Source organism: Neofelis nebulosa, chromosome 17 (genome assembly GCF_028018385.1).
Source record: "Neofelis nebulosa isolate mNeoNeb1 chromosome 17, mNeoNeb1.pri, whole genome shotgun sequence".
Classification (NCBI taxonomy): domain Eukaryota; kingdom Metazoa; phylum Chordata; class Mammalia; order Carnivora; family Felidae; genus Neofelis; species Neofelis nebulosa.
Window position 1 is genome coordinate 44,640,770 of NC_080798.1, and position 26,148 is coordinate 44,666,917.

Consider the following 26,148-nt stretch of genomic DNA (forward strand, 5'->3'; position numbering starts at 1 on the left):
AGGCTCTAGGCTCTGAGCTGTCAGCACAGAGTCTGATGTGGGGCTCGAACTCACAAACCACGAGATCATGACCTGAGCCTAAATTGGACGCTTAACTGACTTACCACCCAGGCGCCCCCTGAACATCTATTCTAAAAGCCACTTCCTTCATGAATCTTTTCCCCACTTAGTGTATGTTATGTAGGACACGGCATCCTCCCTTCTGAGAATAAATACCTTTTCAGCATGGGGAAAGAGGAAAATAATTTCACAAAGTTTTGATATCTTTCTAGTGATTTACCATACGAAGATTCCATGTTACTTTAAATTAAAAATTTTTTTTTAATGTTTATTTATTTTTGAGAGAGAGACAGAAAGAGAGACAGAGCACTAGTGGGGGAGGAGCAGAGTGAGAGGAAGACACAGAATCCAAAGTGGGCTCGGGCCCTGAGCTGTCAGCACAGAGCCCCACGTGGGGCTCAAACCCATGAACCATGAGGTCATGACCTGAGCCAAAGCTGGAGGCTTAACTAAGTGAGCCACCCGGGCGCCCCGATACCATGTTACTTCAGAAGATTTTTGTTGAGTTTCCAAAAACAAATATCTCCGGGTGACACTGCCAAGATCAATCTTTCCCCATGTTGCAGTGACGAAGATGAGGATGAAGCCTTGTACCAGAAGGTGTCCTCAGAGCAGTGCCGGGTTGAGCACCTTGGGGACTTGTTATCCCACTGCCAGGAGTGTGGTTTGGCAGGTGACTTCTTCATCTTCTGCTTGCAGGTAAGAACTACGCATGGTAAGGACATGGTCATCTTGATTTCAGGGCAATACCAGGATCCCCTTCAGATTTTCAGGGTCATCGTAATTTTACCCCTTAAATTCAGGTCCTAATCTAACAGAAATAATTAGAGGATGTAAGAGCAGTTTATTGTTTAGCAGCCTTTGGGTTGATAAAAAGAGAAAAAAACTTACCTTCAGCAGTACACATATGATCTAACTATTTTCTGAGGTAATCTGCCCTGAGCTTTTAGAGATGACCAAAGCATAGCTATTGATCTATGAAAGGGTTAATCTTTGCTCTGTGTTGACAGTAAGAACTCTTTTGAAGTTAATAGCAGGTTTTACAGTTATGGAGTAATCCCTTATCCTTTCTGACTGTTGTTTTGTCAGATATTTGGGAAGGAGATTTAGCAGTCCTGCCTTTCTCGTTTCGTTTTGTAACCACCTGAAACCTTCTTCAGGTCTGTTTGTAGTGCTGATGGTTGTGCTTCCTCTTGCTCTAATCTCTGACAGCAACTTGTACCCCATATTGTACTCCTTACTTGCACTGTTTGAGACTGTAAACAGAGTGATCTCTGATTCTCTGTCCTCCCGTGTTGCCTTCTCCATTATTTTCCCTGAGTAAAGTGTCTATTCTAAGAGAATGTCTCTGGAGTTTAAGGTTGGTGTGGTTATGGGGGAATGCAAGGAGAGAATCAGGACTAACACACTCCTAGAACTTGAAGTAGGGGCCACTTTTTTGGTGCTTTTCTCAACTCCTATATTCACATTCTTTCCCCTTACCTAGCCACTCTGTGTGTGTGTGTGTGTGTGTGTGTGTGTGTGTGTGTGTGTGTGTGTGTTTTAAGTTTATTTATTTTGAGAGAGAGAGAGGGAGAGAGAATCCCAAGGAGGCTCCACTCTCTGCACTGAGCCTGACACAGGGCTCAATCCCACGACCATGAGATCATGACCTGATCCAAAATCAAGAGCTGGACGTTCAACTGACTAAGCCACCCAGGTGTTCCTTAGCCACTCATTGTAAATAACATTCCAAGAAGATGTGTTCTTAATCGGAGAATTAAAAAAAAATTGTTTAAAAACAAAAATCAAAGGGCTTTGCTATAAACCAGGGTTTCTACACCTTGATACTATTGGCATTTGGGACTGGATAATTTTTTGTTGGGAGGCGGGGGACTTCCTGTGCTTCCTTGCAGGATGTTTAGTAGCATCCCTGACCTCTATCCACTAGATGTATCATTCCCCAATTACGACATCCAAAAATGTCCTCACACATTGCTAAATGCCCCCTGGGGAGCAGAATTTCCCAGGCAGTTAGGAACCCATTGCTCTAAACTGTCAGTTACTTTGGTAAAGCATTAATTGTTAAGGAACTTAAGGTTTCCCCTTCCCAAGGAAATTGACGATGTAAAGTATAGGGGAAGAGCCTGTAAAACCCACAGCAGTGAATTGTCTATTAGTAGAGATTTAGTTCTAAATATCTTAGGGGAGAAGGTACTAAAGCATTTAATAATCCCTAGAAAGGGTTTGGAAATGTTATTTGGCTTGAGGTCTTGGTTCAATAGGGCTAGTGGTAGACGTCATAAAAATACTGATAAAGTAAGTCTGTCAAACTAGTTCTCTTTGTATATGTATGTTTTTTTATTATGAAGTTTAAAATTTTTTCTTTTAAACAAAGGGGTCTTTTTTTTTTTTTTACAAAATGTTTATTCATTTTTGAGAGAGAGAGACAGAGAGAGCACTAGTGGGGGTGGGGGAAAGAGAGAGAGGAAGACACAGAATCCAAAGCAGGCTCCAGGCTCCAAGCCGTCAGCACAGAGCCCAATGCACGGCCTGAAGTCATGAACCGTGAGATCATGACCTGAGCCGCAGTCGGACACGTAACCGACTGAGCCACCCAGGTGCCCCTTAAATTTTTTTTTTAATGTTTTATTTATCTTTGAGAGAGAGAGCGTGAGTGAGGGAGGGACAGAGAGAGGGAAACAGAAGATCCGAAGTGGACTCCGCTCTGACAGCAGCAAGCCCAATAGGGGACTCAAAGTCATAAACCACGAGATCATGACCTGAGCCACCCAGGCACCCCTTATTATGAAGTTTTAAATCTTTATATACATGATATCATAATACACATATTATTGTACAACTTCCATTTTTCATTCAACACTGTTTTTGAGGCCTCTCTCTTTTGATTTTCATATATACCTGGTTTATTTATTTCAACTGCTACAGTATAGTAGATACAGTTTATTTATCCATTCTTTTATTCCTAGACATTTATTTGTTTCCAGATTTTCACTATTATAAATAATGCTGCAATGAACATAGACTAGATCTTTAAACATACACTTGAAACAGTTTTCCCACTGTTTGTGAAGCCCTTGTTTCTACAGACTTTTTCTTGACTCTTCTCTTCCACGCTATAGGAATTGACTCATGTGGCCATGGAAAATGAGACAGAGTTAAAAACAAAACCCTTCTCCAGCAAAAGCGTCTTGGAGTTAGAACAGCACCAAACTCTTGTGGAAGGCCAGGGCCAGAAGCTGCTGGTTCTACAGCTGTTGGCCGTTCTGTGCGAGAGGATGTCTGAGCAGATATTCACAAATATCACTCAGGTCAGTGGCTGCCACATTCCAGATCCCAGGCTGGTAGTATTTGTTTCTTTTGGTTTCTTTACATGCTTTCCCAAAAATGTTTTAAAAAAATGTTGCCCAGAGTATGGTTTGATAACACTTGCCTCAGCGTTACCTGGAATGCTGCTTAAACATGCAGATTACCGAGCCCACAGCAGACTGACAGGATCAACACTTTGAGAGATTCTGGGAGCTGGCATGTCCAACAAGCTCCTGAGGTGATTCTCATGTACAGAAAGCTCTGAGAATTGTTGTAAACCTTTATGTGTTGTATCAAGTTTGGGGTTTTCAAGTTTGGGGGCGAATACGATTCTCTGAGTCTTTTTCAAAATCCGAATGCCTGGCCCACTTGTAGAGATTGTGATTCAGCATGTCTGCATTAATGCCTGGGCATCTGTATTTTTTTATGCTTCATAGATGATTCTAATATGTATCAAATATTGAGCATGATTCCAAAACTTAAAATAAAAAAAATTTTAATGTTTATTTTGAGAGAGAGAGAGAGCGGGGGAGGTGCAGAGAGAGAGAGGGAGACACAGAATCTGAACCAGGCTCCAGGCTCTGAGCTGTCAGCACAGAGCCCAATGTGGGGCTCGAGCCCATGAACCACGAATTCATGAACTGAGCCAAAGTGAGATGTTTAACCGACTGAGCCACCTAGGCACGCCTATAAAACTTAAATTTGAAAAAAAAAATTGCTAATGATAATAAGATCACTTTAAATTTTATAGGTCTACCTAACAGCCTATCTCCACAACAGCCTATGAAGTTTTAAGATGTTTTTTTAAATGTTTCAAGAGTAGTGTAACTATGTGAATCAGTGCCTGAATTTTATTGGCTCAGAGATTATGTTTACCAGCTTTTTTAAAAATAGGAAATAAATTGAGTGCCTGGCTGACCCAGTCAGTAGAGGATGTGACTCTTGATCTCAAGGTGATGAGTTCGGGCCCCACACTGGGCATGGAGCCTACTTAAACAGAAAAAAAAAAAATTTTTTTTAAAGAAATAAAAGTGATAAAGTGTAGGCAGTGCAGTCACCATATTTTACCATTATTACAGAATGAGTTGTTCCTCTGCTGGTGAATAGTCAGTTGTAAGATGGTATGATTGTCACACTTAAATCTGATTCTTCAGCTCTTTGTACCGTCCTCATTGTCATCCGCCTTCGGGTGTTGCTAAGCAGCATTTCACTATAGCTCCTGCTGAGAAAATTTGCAGCTGTCTGTCAGCTCCAACTTATCATGCCTGTTTAATGAGAATTATGTTCATGATTTCTTTCTTGGCTTCCTCTTCCTTCAGTTCACTGATCCTGTGTTACCCATTAGGCTGATTTGTTTCTCCTGTGTTTGTATCAGCTCCCTAAAGACTTTTTCACCCAGATCCTACGTTTTTGTCTCAAGATGCTAGTTGGAAGGGAAAATGGCCTGAATACTCTATTACTTGAGCTCTTGCACTTAGCTCCCTTTGCTTCTAATTAAGGAACAGTGGTTTTAGGCTGATACGAAAGTGATTTGTCCCATTAAATTATCCTTCAGCTAAGGTTAAAATGTATCAAGACGAAAAGAACCACACACAAAAAAATTACACTTAGTAGTTTTAGTGCTAGTGGTAATTTTAGTATTTATTTTGAAATATACACGCATATGGATAAGTTATAAATAATACTTGTTATAAGTAATTTTGTTAATATCATTAGAAACCAAGATTTTCACTATGAGAAAAAAAGTTAATATAAAATCAAAGGAAAGATCACTATAATATTGAATTTCAGTTGGAAGTATTAGTATGAACTCACAGGTTTTTCTTTTTTAGTATATGTGCTGCCAAAGCGATCACACAGGTTTTTCTTTTTAAAAAATAGATATTTCCTTGCTCATTCCACTGTCCATGTCAAGAAGTAGACAACCTAGCAGCAATAAACATCCTTAGTGCCAGATTATGGTTTCTAAATATCATGTCCTGCAGAAAGAACAGAAAGCTCATTGGATTAAAGGTTCATTCAAGGTCTAGGGCAGGTATTGTACACTGTAAGCCTCAGGACATCTTGTTGTACCTGAATAAAAGGAAGATATCTGAGATTAATGAAGTCATGTGAGTAGCACTCAGGAGCCAACGTGAAAGATCTCCTACTGGCCATGGTTAGGGCATTTTGAGCATTACAAAGAATAATGCCTGCAATGGATTGAAACACATCAAAGTTATAAAAACCTGAGTCACCCCCCCCAACCCCGAAAATCCCTTTTGAGTATCTTTGGAAGTCGCTAGGACATCAACTCATTATTCTGTAAATTGATAAATAAAAGGAAAGATCGCAAAACATGTATCTTGCCTTTTCTGTCAGCACTGTATTTCAATGTAACCAAATAGTTGATGAACGAAAAATTTTCTTTCTGTAAGAATCACAGCTAAAATATTCCAAAAGAGACCTACAAATTTATATTTTGCAATCCTCTAATGAAATAATGGATCTAGGTGGTAATCAATGTCTGCTGAAACTATTAGGGGTATGGTATAATGAATGTAATTAGGTCAAATACATGCAAAACAACTGATGGTTTTTTCCCCAGCATTTTATTGTGAAAACCTTCAAATCTGAAAGAATTTTATAATGAATACCTGTAAACCCATCACCTAGCATTTTATTATATTTGCTTTAGCACATATTTACCTACATTTCCACCTCTCTATCCTCCTTCTAATTTTTGGTGGATTTCAGGGTTAATGTAGATAGTGGTTTATGTTCCCCTAAATATTTCAGCAATGGAGTGATTCATCTTAACATCACCAGAAGTATGTAAGCAGACATGATGTGTTCTCCTAATGTAATGAAATAGGAAGTATGTGGCACCACCTGAGAAGGGTTCTTCCCCCAAAAAGCAAACAAACAAAACCCCACAATCAAGCAAACAAAAACTAAAAAACCAAAGTCCATAAAATGTGAACCTGAATCTAACCAAGGAAACTCGGGGTACAGGAGCAAGTTAGTGCCATAAGGAAGCAAAATCAGCCAGTTCCAGAATGTGTGAGACATTGTACACTACAAATGATCCAGTTTCTTCACCAAATAAATGGCATAGAAAAGATGCAGGGCTTCCCTAGCTTAGAAGGGGCTTAAGAGACACCTCAACCAAATGCAGTGTGTGGATTCTCATTCAAACATACCAGTTGCTATGAGGACATTTTTGCAACAGTCATGGGCCAAGTAATAGAAGGTATTAAGGAATTTTTATTGAGTATAATCATGGTATGGTAGTTGTGTGTGTGTGTGTGTGTGTGTGTGTGTGTGTGCATGTGTGTGTGTGTGTTTAAGATTTTATTTTTTAAGAATCTCTACATCCAACTTGAGGCTCTAACTTAACCACCCTGAGATCAAGAGTTGCGTGCTCGGGGCGCCTGGGTGGCTCAGTGGGTTGAGCGGCCGACTTCAGCTCAGGTCATGATCTCGCGGTCCGTGAGTTCGAGCCCTGCGTCGGGCTCTGAGCCCGGAGCCTGTTTCAGATTCTGTGTCTCCCTCTCTATGCCCTCCCCCGTTCATGCTCTGTCTCTCTCTGTCTCAAAAATAAATAAATGTTGGGGCGCCTGGGTGGCGCAGTCGGTTAAGCGTCCGACTTCAGCCAGGTCACGATCTCGCGGTCCGTGAGTTCGAGCCCCGCGTCAGGCTCTGGGCTGATGGCTTGGAGCCTGTTTCCGATTCTCTGTCTCCCTCTCTCTCTGCCCCTCCCCCGTTCATGCTTTGTCTCTCTCTGTCCCAAAAATAAAAAAAAAATAAAAAAAAACGTTGAAAAAAAAAATAAATAAATGTTAAAAAAAAAAAAAATTTAAAAAGAGTTGCGTGCTCTACCGACTAAGCCAACCAGGCACCCCTGATGTAGTGGTTATGTTAACAAAACAAAACAAAACAAAACACCTCCTTGTTAGAAATGTGTATTAAAGTATTTATGGCTAAAAGACTAAAAATTCAATAAAATGTGTTGGCAGATGATGTACAAGAAGATAGAGAACTGAGGCATTCAGTGGTCTTTGTACAGATACAGTGCCCTGCACCAACTCCCAAATTCCTTCATTCCACAAATATTTACTGAAGGCCTACTATGTGCCACCTACACTTCTAGGTACGAGGGACACAGCAGTGAACAACACACATATCTATCCTCATGGGATCACATGCACTTGGGGGAGAGACAACAAACGAGCAGAAGCACACAGAGTGTTAGATGGTGATAATTCCAGGGAGAAAAATCAAAGAAAGGGGATGTAGAGGCCATGTGGTAAGTAGAGTGGTTGTGGAAAGCCTCACTGAGAAAATGACTTTTGAGCCAAGATCTGGAAGCGGGGAAGGAGGGAGCCAGGGAGATACTGCAGGGAAGAGTGTTCCAGCTAAGTATGGACGGCTTAGCAAGAAGGCCAGTGTAAATAGAATGGAATGAGCAAGATTTCCTTTCTTCTGCCCTTTCAGAAAATCACCACCCTTTACACCTTTCTGTATTTGGATCGCTGTACTTGGCACAGTAGAAGTGGTTTATATGATCGTTCTTTCTCATATGTTAAAAACACTTCTAACATAAGTTAACGCATGCTCATTGTAAAAGCATTTAAACCACAAGGAAGCGCAAAATTTAAGTATGGACTTTTGATTAAAGATAGTATATTGAACGCATTTGTTTATGTGCTCCTTCTGGAAACCACAGGGGCCAACAGAGCAGGAGAGGAGAGATAGCAGATAAAAGAGAATAACACCATTTGGAAACTGGAAAATAATAGCTGATTTAGCAACTCAGAAAACTTAAGTGCCTGCAGGGGAGAAGTCAAGAAGGAAAGCACTATACCTCAATAAAGCTGTTAATATTTTATTTAGGGAAATAAAAAGCTACTTCTGCTTCCAGAACAGTAGAAAGACTGGAGGTGCTAGATTAAGCTGTAAAGATAAAGCTGAATTTAGAGCTTAAAACAGGTTGAAAGGCTCTGCAAGCTTCGGTAGACTCCTGGATTCCTTCCTCAACTTTGTGCAGACACCTCCCCTCCTCAGCAGAAGACTGGAGGAATATTCTTGGGCAACGTTGAACTTGGGTGGCGGCAGGAAACTGAAAAAGCAGAGGATTAGGTTGTTGTCTGCAGACTCAACAGCGAGGCCTCAGCCCGCTTCCACTCGGCTGCCAGAATGCCGGCAGCAGGTTTATACAGCTCCAGGGAGTGATCGGGAGGTTAAGAGAGTTAATATCTGTAATGTGTTCAGAGCAGTACCTGGTACATAGTACATGCTTTATGTTCTTGTTAAACACCTAAACTATTAAAAGTGGCTGCCTCTGTAGAGCCATAGACAGGGAGAAATGCGGTAGGGCACTGCTATTTTCCATTATAAACTTGCAGGAATATTCGGCTTTTTAGATGATGTAACTTCACAAAAATGCTTAAGTGGAAAGTAAAAACCTCTCCTCCTCTCCACAACGTATGTGAATTCTAGAACACGCTTCCGTTTCTTACCTATCTTTGTGGCTGGTAGCCCCACCAGTCACAGGAAATGAGTAGAAGCAGGGAGGAGCTGTTGTCCAAATGGGAAATGGGTATGGCGGTTTTGCTGTTACAAGAAAAAAGCTTGCAGGGCACTTCAGGGGTGACAGTAACAGCTGGCTATCAAATTGCAATTAACAGCTCCCAGATATTTTGTTTTTTGTTTTTTGTGGGGTTTTTTTTTACATGTATACAAACATCGTTTCTTTTTTTTTCTTCCTATGTTTATTTATTAAACATATTAAATAATTATTTTTATGTTTATTTATTTATTTTTTGAGAGAGAGATGGGGAGAGAGAGCAAGCTGAGGAGGGGCAGAGAGAGAGGGAGAGAGAAATCCCAAGCAGGCTCTGCGCTGTCAACACAGAACCCGACGTGGGGTTCTGACTCACGAACTTGTGAGATCATGACTTGAGCTGAAGTGAAGAGTTGAATGCTTAACCAACTGCGCCACCAAGGCACCCCTATTTGTCCATTATGAGAAAGACGGAGAGAGAGGTAATGAGTGGGGGAGGAGTAGAGAGAGGGAAAGAGCAAGAATCCCAAGCAGCCTTCATGCTGTCAGCGCAGAGCCTGATGCAGGGCTTGAACCCACGAAATGTGAGATGGTGACTTGAGCCAAAATCAGGAGTCAGACGTTTAACTGACTCAGCCACCCAGGTGCCCCCATAGTTTCTTTCTTGACAAAAATAGGATCATACTACTTGTTTTGTGGAATCTAAAAAAAAAAAAAGAAGAAAGAAAAAATGTATAGCAAAGAGGGACTTACAAAAAGTGGAAAGTCTAGATAGTTCTATTCCAGCAAGTTAACAGTACATTTGTGCTGAAGCAGAAGCTTCCCATAATCAAAGGGTGCTTTAGGAAACTCTTCAGAGACAAAATAGGTGACCCAAGTATTTTCTCTAGAAATGTAGCATTTTCTCTAGAAAGGCCAGTGTCTGTAACTTCTAATATCAGTGAAGTCTCAGGCTTGAGAGAGTGGTGAAAATTGCCACAACCAGCATTTGTTCATTTCAGTAAGTGGAACTTTTAATAACCTTTCTAGTTTCCTGCCTTGCTCCAAAGACAAGTGTTAACAAGCCATTCTCCTTACTTTAAGCTTGCAATAAAGACTCTAGCCTAGCATGTGATTTGCCCAGAGATTTAAATATGCAAGCTTGCATGGTATTTAGAGGCTTATTATGACCTATGTCAGCTGTACCACTTTCAAAATGATTTTTCCCTTTTGAGCCATTAATCCTAAATATGCGTGTGTGTGTGCATGCATGCACATGTGTATGTGCGCAAGCACGGATGTGTGTATGATCACTTTTATTCAAAGGTATTTCTACTTAAGGTGATTAATACAAGTGCTGCTAAAATGAAGTTGACCAAATTAATTCCATTTAAAGCTTAATTGTTAGCCAAATGCTGTATAAAATCTTATATATGAATGATCTGAATCCTTTAAAAATATTTGATACTTAAAAAAATGACGCTGGATCATTTGTATTGATTGTTTGAGGACTCTATTCTAGATAAAACTGAATGCCTTTTCCCCCATTCTCTGCTTATTGGAATCAGACCTTCATAACTGGGTTGGGGCAGGGGAGTCCTTGAGGAAGCCTCATTAGGAGAAGCAGATTTAGGACCCTTTAAGATGGTCAGAAAGTCTCAAATTATTTTTCATTTTAATTTCCTGGAAAAATTCATGAAAAGTCAAGGAAGTTGGATTAGTATATTAAATCATTTGGGAAAGTATAAATGGGCTTTCTCATTTCTTGACTGTATGGGCTTGAGCAGCTCACAGATTCTTCATCAAAAAATGAGGACGGGGGCATCTGGGCTGGCTCAGTCGGTAGACCATGTGTCTCTTGATCGTGGGGCTGTGAGTTCAAGACCCACATTGAGGGTAGAGTTTACCTTAGGAAAAAAAAAATGAGGACAGAAACACTGACCTCCTAGAGCTGACGTGAGATGTAGGTGATACTGTGCGTGTAAGACACTGAGCACCATGCCTGTGCTTGCAGGTTCTTGCCTTCATGTGTTGATGAGGAAGAAGGTGAGGATGTGGACATAGGATGTAAAGAGGTTTTTGAGATTGTTTTTCTTATTCCTCACTGATTCTAAATTCTATTTCTGTGTAGGTTGTGGACTTTGTTGCAGCAACCCTGCAGCGAGCGTGTGCAAGCTTGGCCCACCAGGCAGAGAGCACCGTGGAATCGCAGACGCTGAGCATGTCCATGGGGCTGGTGGCTGTCATGCTGGGAGGAGCTGTTCAGGTGAGTGGCACACATGAGCCCCACCTGGACAGAGGGAGGAGAGAAGAGGAAAGAGAGAAACCTCTTGCTTCCCTTCTCACCCTTGTGAGAAAACAGAATGAGGCTGCGCTCAGGAGGACTAGGATAAACAGGTCAGGTTGCTAATGAGAATGCTCCCCAAAGCAGAGGATGAGAAGATTGTACCACTTCCACCCCGTCCCCTGCTCAGACTTCACTGTCAGAAGAGCAGGGCCCTTTCTGACCCGGCACAAGCTCGATTTGGAAATACCTGGCACAGTGTTTTGCATCTGTGGCGAATGCTAGGTTTTCTGCCCCTTACTCCGAGGGCTTTCCAAAACTCAGCCCTTGTCCCCACTGCTGTAGTTGGGGGAAAACTTGGATAACCTCCTGATTGCTTAGGACTCCATCTGTTTGGAATAGTTCTGTTTTAGCACAGGATCCATTGTTCAACCCACATCATGTGGCCTGTTAAAGTTTTTGTGTCCCGTGCATGTATCTTTTATATACTTAGTTTGTAATTTTTAAATTCATTCACTTGAAAAATATTTATTGCTTACCACTATGTGCCAGACACTGAGCTAAGGGTCTCGGAATACTGCTGTGGACAAAACAAACGTGGTCCCTACCCTCATGAAGCTTACAGCCAGTGAGGGAGTCAGACACTAAATAACTCTTCAGAAGATATACTTAGAATTGAATGAAGTGCCTGAAAAGAAAAGAGGAGGGTATCAAGAGAACATAACATCTAGCCTAGGCTGGGAAAGTTTCTACCGAGAAGTAGAAGTTTGAGCTAAGATTTGAACAGTGAATAGGAGCTTGGGAGTGTGCGGGGTGCAGATGGAGGAAAATCATTAAAAGACAACATCACATACAAAGTCTGGGAAGCAGAAAAGAGCCTGGTATATTTAAACACTAACAGAAGCCAGTGTGTAGCTGAGTTACAGAGACCGAGAGTCAGAGGAGTGCCGGACAAGAAGGGAGGTGGGCATGTGTGTATGTTAGGAGACTGTAAGAAGGCAGAATAAGCTTGATGCAAATGTAATGAAATCTGACCCAAAATCAGACAGGTCATGACTCGTAGCAATGAGTGGAGAACCCTCTGGGAATGGATTTTTTAATATGAAGATTCAAATCTGATACTGATTTGTGATATATTAGAATTTGTGTCCTTTCAAAGCTTGTCCTTAAGGGGAAGAGGAATTTTATTTGGGTCTGTTGTTAATGTGAAGCCCATTTCTTGGTAGATGTACTTAGCACTCCAAATTTTATATTTTCCATGTACTTTGAAGAAAACATTTTTGGTTCATTTTCTGAAGTCCTACTATATCCCTGCCATTAAATTGTCAAGGAGGGGTTCATCAGTGGACTAGTTTTTATTAAGTTGTATTATTGGATTTGGTTGGCCTGATTGGTTTTTGTTTTTCTGGTTGAATATTAAGAATAGTCTTTGTCTCCATAAGTTGAGAGTATGGTCTTTATGCTTTTCTTTTCTCTTACTTAACACCTGTAATTTTGTACCACATCCCAAATGGAAAATAGAACGCAGATATTTCCATTTCCCTTTCTAGAAGCCCGTTGTTTGGGGACTGGCTATGTAAATTAGTCATGTTTTAAGGACGATTCACCTAGCTAATGCAAGTGTACATCCTTTACCTGTCTCTGCCCTTCCATGAGCCATCCTGACTCACTGATGACATTCTGGATTCCTCTGACTTTGCATTTACTTAAGTGAACATAAACATGTCACCCTGTACTTTTGCCCTAGATCTCTTAATTTTTTTTTCTGTTTGACTCATGGATTCATAAGGGGCTTCTATAGTAATTCTGGGTTTTCTGTCCTTGTAATAGAAAAAAAAAATCATGATTCTTAATTATGTTTTCAGATGGTCATTGTCAGGCTAGGACTTTTGCTTCAGAGTCTAGATTATACTAAATCAATCTCTGATTAGAGTTCATTGTTTTAGCTGATGAAACAGAATCTAACAGCATTTAAACTTTTCTTTCTTTCCTTTCTAATTTATGTAATTAAGATGATTATTAGAGCACGGTATCTAGGAAGAGGAGTCAATTTAGAGAAAGTGTAGGTCTAAGACTGCTAACAAGACAAGTGTAATTCCAAACTCATTTTCTAAATTTCAAGGTTGGTCGTCAGTAAAAGTGTGATGTTGGTAAAGTTTCTTGATGATGTTTCAGGGTCCGTGTCCCCTATAGCACCACTGCATGGAGCTGATCTGAGCTTGGAGGGTCAGGGTGGTGGGGCTGGGACTCAAACCCGAATACTGAGGTCTCATACCATATTTTCTGAGAGTATCATAGAGTGAACTCGCTCAAGAAATATTTATTGGGGCACCTGGGTGGCTCAGTCGGTTAAGCATCCAACTTCGGCTCAGGCCATGATCTCATGGTTGGTGGGTTCGAGCCCCATATTGGGCTCCACCCTGACAGTGTGGAGCCTGCTTGGGATTCTCTGTCTCCCTCTCTTTCTGCCCCTCCCTTGCTCTCTCTGTCTGTCAAAGATAAATAAACTTTAAAAAAAGAAGTATTTATCATGTGCCTCTTTGCCCTCATGGAGCTTACCTTCTAGTGGCTGTGGTAAATCTGATGAATTCTTAAGTTTTTGAAAAAAGATTCATATTAGTATCTTTATGTGCGGCTTATTATAAAACAGGGCATCCTGCATGCTGACTTAGAACCAAAATTAAAATACCACTTGTAAATAAATTCAGTGACACAGATGAGAACTGGACATGTAAACTATTCAGCAAAGTATCTGGAGAAACATAGGTGATATATAGAAATGAGTACATAAAGAATACACATAAATATTTTATGGAATTAGGTCAGCATTTTATTGCTGGAAGAAACCCTCAGATTCTCCCAAAGTAGTGATTCTCACTGGAGCAGAGTAAGGCCGGATGAGGAGACGTATGCCCCTTAGGCTAGCTTTGTAAAGCCTCCTGTGGGGCTTTTTCAGTGTATGCATGCTGTCCTCTGGCTGTCACTTTGGTCCTCATATGCTTCCCTTAGCAGGTGTGCTCCCTCCCACCCCTACCAGTCCATTCCCCAGTTCTTAAATTTGAAAGCTTGCAGAAATTCAGAACAACTCACCATCTAACTGGTTCACTCTTGACGCCCTGAAATAAATCATAGAGGTGGGCTGACAGAGCTCTGCCCATTCCACTCCTGAAGCCTTCCAGAGATCCTGGAAGAGAGGCAGCCAGATAAAGGAATCTGTCACTCACCTGCGGGCTGCTCCTTCAGGCCTCAGGCCTTCTACACAGAATTTTGAAGTCTGGATATGAGATCTGTGATGAGAAGCAGTGACAGGAGTAGAAATGAGGGCTTTATGTTTAATTCTCAACTTTGATATGGCCTCCGGTGACCCTTGAAAAATTATTAATAATTACTTAGTGGTTCTGTTTTCTCATCTATCAATTAAGTGAATATTACTTTATACCTCAACATTTTTTTGAACATCTATGAACAAAATAGTTGGCACCTGTAGTCTTAGATTTCCCTAATTATTCTCATAGTGGGAAATCTGTAGGCTTATGAAACTGAAGGAATGCATAACTTTAATTGCCTTGTAAACTATTTGATTCAGAATCCACCTACACCTATGGTGATTAGGGAAGTTACTCGCTCAAATAAGATGAATCCAACAATGACTAAGAAGCTTGAAAACTGGAAGAAAAGATGGTTGGGTATTTTATTAATAGACTCTTTTTTAGAGCAGTTTTAGGTGCATAGCAAAATTGAGCAGGAGTTACACAGATTTCCCATAGACCTTCTGCCCCAGAGAGCACGGCTTCCCCCACTATCAGCATTCTGCCCTGGCGTGATCCATTTATTATGTCTTTGATTCTGCATTGACACATTATCACTCATGGCCTACAGTTTACATTACGGTTTACTCTTGGTGCTGAACACTTCTATGGGTTTTGACAAATGTGTAATGACACGCATCTATTATTATGATATTGTTTACACAATAGTTTCACTGCCTTTAAAATTCTTTGTGCTCTGCCTCTTCACCCTTCTCTCCCCTCAGCCCCTGACAACCACTGATCTTTTTACTGTTTCCACAGTTTTGCCTTTTCCAGAATGTAACTTACTTGGAATCATATACTGTGTAGCCTTTCCATACTGGCTTCTTTCACTCAGTAATAGGCATTTAAGGTTCTTCCATGTATGTCGGGTTTGATAGCTCATTTCTTTTTAGTGCTGAATAATATTCCATGGTCTGGATGTACCACAATCTATTTATCCATTCACCTACTGGAGGACATTTGGTTCCCTCCAAGTTTTGGCAATTATGAATAAAGCTGCTATAAACATCTATGTGTAGGTTTTTGTATGGGCAGAAGTTTTCATGTCATTTGGGTAAATACCAAGGAGATCAGTTGCTGGAACATATGGTAAGAGTATGTTTAGTTTTGTAAGAAACTGCCAAACTGTCTTGCAAAAGTGACTGTACCATTTTGCATTCCCACCAACAATGAATGAGAGTTCCTCTTGCCCCACATCCTCACCAGCTGTGCTGTTGTCAGTGTTTTGGATTTTAGTCATTTTAATAGGTATATAATGGTATCTCATTTTAATTTGCAATTCTCTGATGACATATGATGCTGAGCATCTCTTCATATGCTGTATGTGTATGTATCTTCTTTGGCGAAGGGTCTGTTCAGCTCTTTTGCCCATTTGTAAATTGGGTTGCTTGCGTGTTTTCTTATTGTTGAGTTTTAAGAGTTCTTAGTGTATTTTGGATCACTGTCCTTTATCAGCTGTGTCTTTCTGCAGATATTTCCCCTTAGTCTGTGGCTTGTCTGCTCTTTCTCTTGACATTGTCTTTTGCAGAGTAAAAGTTGAAAAAATTTTAAATTTTGGTGAAATCTAGCTTATCACTTATTTCTCTAATGGACTTTTTTCTTTAGTATTTTATCAGAAAAGTCAGCGCCATACCCAAGGTCATCTAGATTTTCTCTTCTCTCGTAGGAATTTAATAGTTTGTGTTTTACATTTAAATCTATGATCCATTTAGGATCACCTGGGTGGTTCAGTCGGTTAAGCCACTGACTCACGGTTTCAGCTCAGGTCGTCATCTCGTGGTTTATGAGTCCGAGCCCCGGATTGGGCTCTGTGCTGACAGCTCGGAGCCTGGAGCCTACTTCAGATTTTGTGTCTCCCTCTCTCTGTCTCTACCCCTCCCCTACTCGTGCTCTGTCTCTCTCTCTCTAATTTTTGTGATAGTGTAAGGTCAGTGTCTAAATTCACTTTTTTTTTTTGCATGAATGTCTAGTTGTTCCAGCACCATTTGTTGAAAATCTGTCTTTTCTCCATTGTGTTGACTTTCCTTCTTTGGCAGAGATCAGTTGATTATATTGGAATCACTGTGTTGCACACCTGAAACTAATGTAACATTGTGTGGCAACTGTGCTTAAATTAAAAAAATAAACTTAAAAGAAATCAATTGACTATATTTATATAGGTCTCTTTCTGGTTTCTCTATTTTGTTCCATTGGTCTAGTTATCTTTTTTTTTTTAATTTTTTTTTTTTTTAACGTTTATTTATTTTTGAGACAGAGAGAGACAGAGCATGAATGGGGGAGGGTCAGAGAGAGGGAGACACAGAATCTGAAACAGGCTCCAGGCTCTGAGCGGTCAGCACAGAGCCTGACGCGGGGCTCGAACTCACAGACTGCGAGATCATGACCTGAGCCGAAGTCGGCCGCTTAACTGACTGAGCCACCCAGGCGCCCCTCTTTTTTTTTTTTTTTTTTTTTAAGAAGTAATTGTTGTGTACAATAGAAATGAAAAAGAGGCCATACACTCCTGCTATAAATAGATTTTCCCATTTCAGACACTTAAAGAAAAAACAAATGCCCATAATGCTACAGAGGCACGAGCTGAAGTCTAGCATAATGGTAATACTCACAAAATTATCTAAATATCTATCACTCTCTATTACTAAAATATCTCTCCCAGTTCTACAGATTCCTGATAAAATTGACCTTTTACTCAGATAACATAATTTTTATTCTGGACATACATATCCTCTTCTCCCTTTAAGATATAGTAACAATGCAGTAGTCAGTTGTCGTACACATGCAGATAGGTTAACATACTCTGCAAAGCTAGAAATTTTACCTTCTGTCAATTTTGTAGAGTTCCTAATGTTTTTTTTTTTAATTTTTTTTTTAACATTTATTTCTTTTTGAGACAGAGAGAAACAGAGCATGAACGGGGGAGGGGCAGAGAGAGAGGGAGACACAGAATCGGAAGCAGGCTCCAGGCTCTGAGCCATCAGCCCAGAGCCTGACGCGGGGCTCGAACTCACGGACCATGAGATCGTGACCTGAGCTGAAGTCGGACGCTTAACCGACTGAGCCACCCAGGCGCCCCTGAGTTCCTAATGTTTAAACAAAGGAATCTGAGGGGTGTGTGTGGTGAAATTCTATAGGTACAAACCTGACATAAACCTCAAGTTTTTATTTACTTGGAAGGAAAGTGATGGGGAAAATAAACAGTAACAGTTCTGCAGACTTAGAGTTTAAATGAGAATATTATATAGATCTTACACAGGCAGTTGGTTGATTGGTTGGTTGGGTAATGAAACGAGTGAATGAGTTAGTAATAAATACCCTGCCTTGTTCTAAAAAGGATTTTAAGACTTGCAAGGTTTTCAAATATCAAGGGCTCATGAAGCCTCATATGATAATGTTTCTAGTGTTTTCAAAGAGAAAAAGATTCTCACTGATTCTCATTTCTCTACTGCCTGCACATACACTTTTCCTAGTAAGGCATATGGCATTATAGAACAAAGCTGCAGGAGAGAATAAAATCTTATGTAATTTTCACTCTCACTTTCTAGGAAAAATTCCTTCTTGCCAATTATTGTCTCGATACCTTCCAGACCTATGATGCCTTTGTATGCTGACCAGCCATTTTAGAAAATGTAGTTAAGAACTCCTTTAGTTGTGGGTGCCTGGGTGGCTCAGTCAGGTAAGTGTCTGACTTCAGGTCAGGTCATGATCTCACAGTTTGTGGGTTTGAGCCCCGTGTGGGGCTCTCTGCTGTCAGTGCGGAGCCTGCTTTGGATCCTCTGTCTCCCTCTCTCTTTGCCCCTCCCCACACTCTCATGCATGCTCTCTCTCTCTCAAAAACAAATAAACATTAAAAAAAAACTGCTTTAGGGGCACCTGGGTGGCTTGGTTGGTTAAGCGTCCGACTTCGGCTCAGGTCATGATCTCATGGTCCGTGTGTTTGAGCCCCACGTCGGGCTCTGTGCTGACTGCTCAGAGCCTGGAGCCTGTTTCAGATTCTGTGTCTCCCTCTCTCTCTGCCCCTCCCCGGTTCATGCTCTGTCTCTCTCTGTCTCAAAAATAAATAAACGTTAAAAAAAAAATTAAAAAAAAAAACTGCTTTATTTGTTCAAGTGAGACTCTGTAGGGTATTGGGTAAGAGTGTGGACTCTGGAGCCAGACCTACTGAATTCATATATCACCATCTTCCGGTTGTGTGACCTTGTACATATTATTTAACTGTTCTGTGCCTCATTTCCCCCATTTATAATATAGATAATAATCATAACTAGATTATAGGGATATGAATATGTGCGTATTTTTTATTGTATTTCTTTTTAAAGCATTTACATAGCACTTACTATGTGTCAGGCACTAAGTTGCTAATATTAACTCATCTTTTATAGCAAAAGGTACATAGAAGTTAAAAGTACAATAATGCAGTAAAAAAGATAATAAAAGTCAAAATATAATAATCTGGAAAATGATTTTACCATATGTCTGGGTACTAAAACCTGAGATGGTGAGAATAGCTGTAGAGACAAACAGTCTAACAGGTAAGTGGGTCCAAAGGATGTAAACAGGGTGTTCACAGAAAAAAGCAATGCAGACAGCCAAAAAACATGAAAGGATGCTTAATAGCACTGGTAGTCTGGCTAATACAAATTAAAACCATAGGATAATCATGTTTTTCCCACCAGGTTCCCACTAAATTCCCACTAAAAATTAAGTGTAATCATGTACATCACTAGTTTATTTTTAACTCAGAAAAATACCTGCACACGGTATTTAATAAGTGTTAGCTATAATTATTCAACAATAGTTACTGAGTGCTAGACTATGCTGATTACACCATGAATAAGATCTTACTCAGAATATGTTCCCTTGTGCTTAGGCATTATTAACATCTGCTATATTAATTTGGGTTTGGCATTTGTTCTTTCATTTTGTAGTTGAAGTCAGGTGATTTCGCTGTCCTGAAGCAATTGCTGCCTTTGTTGGAGAAGGTCTCCAATGTGTACCCTGACCCTGTCATCCAAGAGCTCGCTGCCGATCTCCGCATCACCATCTCGACCCATGGGGCGTTTTCCACCGATGCTGTCAGTGTGGCTGCCCAAAGTACCCTGAACAGAAAGGATCCAGAAGGGAAAATAGAAGAACAGCAACAAACCAGTCATGAAAAGAACAGTAATGGGTCTGACCTCGAACAACAGCAAAGCCGGGAGAAATCCAGGCAAATGGGCCTGAAATCTCACACTCCACCCATTGCTCAGGAGGTCAGTGCGTCCAGAACTACTACAAACCACAAGTCTGGAAGCATCACCACAGACCAGCTCCAGGAGGTTATTTTATCAGCTTATGATCCTCAGATTCCAACGCGGGCTGCTGCCCTGCGAACTCTTTCCTGCTGGATAGAGCAGAGAGAAGCAAAAGCCCTTGAGATGCAAGAGAAGCTTCTCAAGGTAAGTAGAACATACTGGGAAAACAGATGCACGCAGAGTGGGGCAGCTTTCTGGGAGCCTTGACTATGTACCAAGCACTGCCCTGGACAACCTGGGTTTGTTTTAATTTTCTTCAAGTTTATTCATTTATTTTGAGAGAGACAGACAGTGTGAGCAGGGTAGGGGCAGAGAGAGAGGAGGAGAGAGAAAGAATCCCAACCAGGCCCTGCACTGTCAGCACAGAGCCCAATGTGGTGCTCGAACTCACGAAACCGCGAGATCATGACCTGAGCTGAAACTGAGAGTTGGATGCTTAACCACCTGAGCCACCCAGACGCCCCTGCCCTGGACCACCTTTAGGGAAATTGTAATTGTTCTGAGGAGGCAAGATGTAGACACAGGAAAGACTTAGATAACCACCTGAGACCACTCAGCTGAGCTTGAACAGGAAAGAAAAGGGGAAGGCAGAGCATGAGCAAATTCCCAGAGAAGCCACCTGTTTTTTCTGGGCCCCCTTTGTAGGGGAATTGTGCAGAACTGGCTCCCCTCACTCCTGCCTTCTCCCTCCATCACAGTGAAGAGTCTGTTCTGTACACGAGAGATGTATGTGGGAGAAAATGTATACTTGGTTGGGGATCTTTTCCCTTTTGTGGTAATTTTCCTGACCTCAGTATGGGTTAGAGATTAAGAGCGAAGAGTCTAGAGACTACTGATCCAATCCCAGATCATTTTCTTGGACAAGTCATTTAAAATTTCTGAACCTCAATTTCTACATCTGTGTATTTATTTTTCAAGGGGGAAGGGCAGAGAGAGAGGGAGAATGAGAATCCCAAGCAGGTTCTGTGCTGTCAGTGCACAGCCACACACAGGGCTGGATCTTGTGAACATGAGATTGTGACCTGAGGCGAAATCAAGAGTCAGAGGCTTAACCGAATGAGCCACCCATGCACCCCCCCTCAATTTATACATCTGTAAAGTGAGGGTAATAACAGTAGGACCCACCTTATGTTGAAAGATTTAGGGGCACCTGGACTGGCTCAGTCTGTTGAGCATGTAACTCTTGAGCTTGGAGTTGTGAGTTTGAGCCCTATATTGGGTATAAAGATTACTTGAAAAGAAATTCTTTTTTTAAGTTTATTATCTGAGAGAGAGAGAGCATGACTGAGTGGGCGAGGGGCAGAGACAGAGAGAGAGAGAGAAAGAATCCCAAGCTGTCAGTGTGAAGCCTGACACAGGGTTTCAACCCCCAAACCATGAGATCATGACCTGAGCCAAAATCAAGAGTTAGACGCTTAACTGACCAAGCCACCCAGGCACCCCCAAAATAAAAATAAAACCTGAAAAAAGAAACAAAAGGAAAGAAGGAAAAATATTTAAAATTTAAAATAAAATAGTCATGTATGGATACCTAGCTGGCTCAGTTGGTTGAGCGGGCAACCTTTGATCTCAGGGGTTGTGAATTCAAGCTCCATGTTGGGCATAGAGCTTACTTAAAATGAATGAATGAATGAATACATTTACATATATATATATATATATATATATATATATATATATATATATGTAAGAGGGAATGAATGAGCCTGCTGACACCTTGAAAAAAAAGTCTGCGTAAAGCACTAATTATAGAGATAAGCACACAATGAGCATCTAAAAAAGGTTCCCCATCATAATTATCATCTCTTTCATATTCTTTAGCCATTAGATTAAGAGTTATAATTCTGATTGAAAACATTTATCTCTAGTCACTGAAGTGTTAGAATCAATAGTATAATAATAATAACCACTGTTTATTGAGCCTGGTCCTATACCTTTCAGACATTGTCTCTAGTCCTCACAACACCTGCAATATTGGTATTATCCCCATTTTAAGATGAGAAAACCAAGGCCTGTTAATGTGCCAAGGATTTGCTGCCATTAAAATATTACTGTAAGCCTCAAATTATGTATCTCCTTTGAGTAATCAATCACCAAAGATATCCCTTCATACACCAAATAGATGGTGAATGCTATGAACGTCTTTGGGATTTTCTTGAACTTATTTAGCCTTCATCTTCTGTGCATGATTGGTCAGGTCCTGTCAATTCTTTTTCCAAGAAGTCTGTCAAATACCTCTCTCTCTCTTCTTCTTTATTCCCATGGCCACTACCCTGGATTAAGCTTCCTTTACTCCCTACATGATCCCACCCCTTCCAACCTGGCCCTCTTTCCAATTAAACTAATTTTCGGCTCTCCCTAACATGCTGCAGATGTGGGGACCAGCAGCATCAAGTTGGTATCAAGACTCACTGTGCCAGCAAACGATGCATCACTAAATGTGGAACAGATACCCCCGTCCTTCCCCTGGACTCCCAAGCAGGAAAAAAATGGGCATATGGCTGCTGTGTTTCTCTGGCCCTCATATTAGGGCCTAAACTTAACATGTCACTGTCTTATCTTCTTCATAAGCTTAAGTACTCTCTGCAGTTGACACCCCAGTGCGTTCCTCAATTGTGAGACAATCTGTTGAAGACAATTTGTAACTAACGTCAACTGAAGTGCCGAAATGTGCAAAAGATTTAAAGAAATAAATTAGAACAGATTCAGGGTTATCTCAGTAACATCTCTCTGTCACTTGCATTTCCGTATACTTTCTGAATGCAAGGGAAAAGGATGAAATTAGAGCAAATATGCCATCAATTGGACATAACCCCACACTTGGCATCTTGTGTTTCATGACTGGTAGTCTGTCATGTCACATGTGAGAGTATTGCCCACCATGGCCTGTAGCGGAGCAAACGTTGAGGATTCTTCTTCCAGATCTTGGTTTCCGTGCCTACTTCTGATATATACTTGGCCACTTCAAGAAGTGTCTCCCTCTAACTGGTACTCTTTTATAGCTATTGTAAAAATGGGTCTTCAAACATATACACCGTCTTCCCTACAAGATTCTCAAGTCAGACCAATGTCTGGCCAAGACAAACAAGAAGAAAAGCATTTATTCTTTTGAGGCTGCCATAAGGGTCACTTATGTCTTGTTTTTTCTTTGCAAATCATATCACTCCTTTATTTTGTGGTTGCAGATATTCTTGGAGAACTTGGAGCATGAAGACACGTTTGTATATCTGTCTGCTATTCAGGGTAAGTTAGTCCTGGTTTAAAGGACTCTGAGTCTGTGGACCAAAGATTGTGGCATATATGTTTGCACAAAATCTCTAAAGTCATGGAACCACAAGACTGCTGGTCCTTTTGTTCATCTCCCTGTCTCCTAGCTAGGACTCAATTTAAGTCATAATAATAATGTTCCTGGATGGTTTCCTAAGGGTTCCAACAGAGCTTCAGTGTCTGATAGTGATGAGGAAGTCTTTGTCATTCTGTAGATTAAAACCCATTTCTTCTCATTCAAGGAAGTAAAGAATGGCTCATGCATGAACTCTCATTACCTTAACCTTTTTGTACCTGACTACTGCTAGTATGCACCATTGCTTTCCCTTTAATTTAAAAGAATTTCAGAATATATACCAATTTTTCATTGAAATGTTTTTTAAACACTTTTTTAAATGTTTATTTTATTTTTGAGAGAGAGAGAGAGAGCATGAGCAGGGGAGGGGCAGAGAGAGAGGGAGACACAGAACCCAAGCTGTCAGCACAGAGCCCAACGCGGGGCTTGAACCCACAAACTGTGAGATCATGCCTGAGCCGAAGTCAGACGCTTAACTGACTGAGCCACCCAGGCGCCCCTCATTGAAATATTTTTTTGCCATAATTTTATTTCTCCTTTGTGATTCTTTGTTGTTCTCCCCACCTCCATTAATTTGTGGATTCCAAGTCTAGAGAGAGGCTTCTTCAACAGGATGTAGAGAATAGGCATCCTTCCTAGAAGAGTGAGAATCAGAAATGGTGAGAAGATCGGTTATCTTTTGGCTTCTCTTGGCTCCACCAGTGGAGTATAATCGTCAAGAGCTAGGACTCTGGGACAGACCACCTGGGTGCACCTCCATTCCTGTGCTGCTCAGCTATATGGACTTGGGCAAATTACTTGATCCTTTTGGGTTTCAATTTCATATTTGTAGAAAGAGGGCTAAATGGAAATGTAAAATGGCATAGCTAATTTGGAAAACAGTCTTGCAGTTTGTCAAAAAGATAAACATAGAGTCACCACTTGACGCAGCATTTCTTCTAGGTATATACTCAAGAAGAATGAAAACTTATGTCTGCACAAAAACTTGTACATGAATGTTCATAGCAGCAGTGTTCATAATAGCCAAAACATGAACACAATACAAATATCCATCAACTGACAGGTAGATAAAATATACTTTATCCGTACAATGCAATATTAGCCAGTCATTAAAAAAAGGAAGTAGTGAAATATGTTACAGCAGGGATGAACCTTGAAAACATTATAAGTGGAAGAAGTTAGTCACAAAAGAGTGCATAGTGTATGGTTCCCTTATATGAGATGTACAGAATAGGAAAATGTATAGATCACTAGATAAGTAGTTGCCTAGGGCTGGCAGGAAAGGGGAAAGTGTTGGGAGGTAATAGTTGAAGGGTAAGGATTTCTTTTTGGGGTGATGAAAACATTCTAAAATTGATTGTGGTGATTGTTGCACAACTGTGTTCCTACTATATTGTAGGAACCATTGAATTGTATACTTTAAATTGGCAGATTTTATGATATGTGAATTTATCTCAAGCTGTTACCAAAAATAATTAAAACTTCTTAAGGGGAGAAAAGGAATAAAACTGTCAGAGAGTAAGAAGGTACGATGATTTAAATGTAATGTGGTAGATAGGATCCTGGAACAGAAAAAGGGCATTCAGAAGAAACAGAGAGAATCTGAGGAAATTACGGACTTTGGTTGATAATAAAATGTCATTCTTAGTTTATTAATTGTGACAAATGTACCATGCTAATGCAAAAATTAATAATAGGGGCAAGTGGGTGTGGAATATGAGAATTCTCTGGGCTATCTTCTCCATGATTCTATAAATCTAAAACTATTTTATCATAAAAAGTCTATGAAGGGAGATTAATATTAGGATTAAATGAGTTAATACCTTGAAAGTGCCTAGCACATAGTAAGTGTCCAAATAGGTTTAGCTGTTATGCTTTTAGTGTTATCATCATCATCTTATTACTGCTGCTTCTACTGTTAGATTGCTAGATAATAATGTGGTAATGTATGTAACTTCTCAGATCTAAAGTCTGAGTAGGCAGACTCTATCAGGTAGTTACTGATATGTAACAAACTGCCCCCACCCTCGGTACTTTAAAACATCAATCATTTATTATCACTCACACATCTGTAGACCGATAGGGTTCAGCTGATCTGGGACAGGCTTGGCTAGATGGTTCTAGGGGCAGGCTGTGGCAGCTTTGCTGTGCCCGTTCTTGGTCACCCCTGGCCCAGTGGCCTCCCAGTGGCCTCCACACCCCTGGCCCATGGCAGAAGTATAAGAGAACAAGAACAAACTTGAGAGGCCTTTTTAGGTCTAAGGTTGGAACCTACATCCTATCACTTCTCCCTCAATTTGTTGGCTACACTAAGTCAACGTGGCCCAACCCAAAAGTCAAGAGGGAGAGAAATACACTGGTTCCCTTCAGTGGGATAAGCTGCCAGGTCACAGAGCAAAGAGCATGAATGCAGGGAAAGGTGGAGAATTGAAGCCAGTAATGAAGTTTTCAGAGCCTTGGAATTCATTCTTTATTCAGCAAACATTTATTGTGTGCCTGCTATATACGAAACACTATAACAGTGAGTTGTCATGACTAGGTTAAAAAGCAAAAAGAAAATTCTTCCAAGGAGACAAAACAACCACCCAAAGAGGTCAAACAGGTGAGAGCAGAAGCCAAAAGAGTGGAGGGTGTCAAGAGAGAAGGTAACTATCTATAGGTCGGTCAATGGGCAAGAAGGCTCAGAATTGAGATAAGCCTGGGGCTCAGGAAGTCACATGATGATGAATGGTAATTATGGAAATAGTAAATCAATGAAGCAGGAACCTCAAATACCTATAATTAATAAGTCTCAGAAAATAAGTCATTCAGTACTTTTCTCAAGGAGCTGTAATACTGTTGTTTCTTGATTTTATTTATTTATTTATTTATTTATTTATTTATTATTTTTTTTTTTAGGACAGGGTTTTGGGGGGAAGAGGAGGTATGTCATTCTTATGTGGCAACTTTGCTGTTTGGAATAAGCTTCTTGGCTGATTAACCCATTGAGCTCATTAGCCTCTAGGGTCTGCTATAAAAATCACAAC

General features: G+C 40.6%; 1 protein-coding gene across 5 annotated transcripts in view; it reads left to right on the top strand.

The window, feature by feature from the left end:
• TANGO6 (transport and golgi organization 6 homolog) overlaps nt 1-26,148 on the top strand; it is a 195,019-nt gene that overhangs the window by 58,562 nt on the left and 110,309 nt on the right. For 4 of the 5 annotated variants that reach the window (XR_009256223.1, XM_058709291.1, XM_058709292.1 and 1 more), the window contains 5 exons: nt 627-759; nt 3,183-3,371; nt 11,025-11,159; nt 19,414-19,923; nt 22,965-23,022. Coding sequence is in view for 4 of the 5 variants with exons in the window: in XM_058709291.1 (XP_058565274.1) it covers nt 627-759; nt 3,183-3,371; nt 11,025-11,159; nt 19,414-19,923; nt 22,965-23,022 (1,025 nt within the window). In the remaining variant the exon portion in view is untranslated. The remainder of the gene's footprint in view (nt 1-626; nt 760-3,182; nt 3,372-11,024; nt 11,160-19,413; nt 19,924-22,964; nt 23,023-26,148) is intronic. The other variant, XM_058709293.1, reaches the window with a different exon arrangement.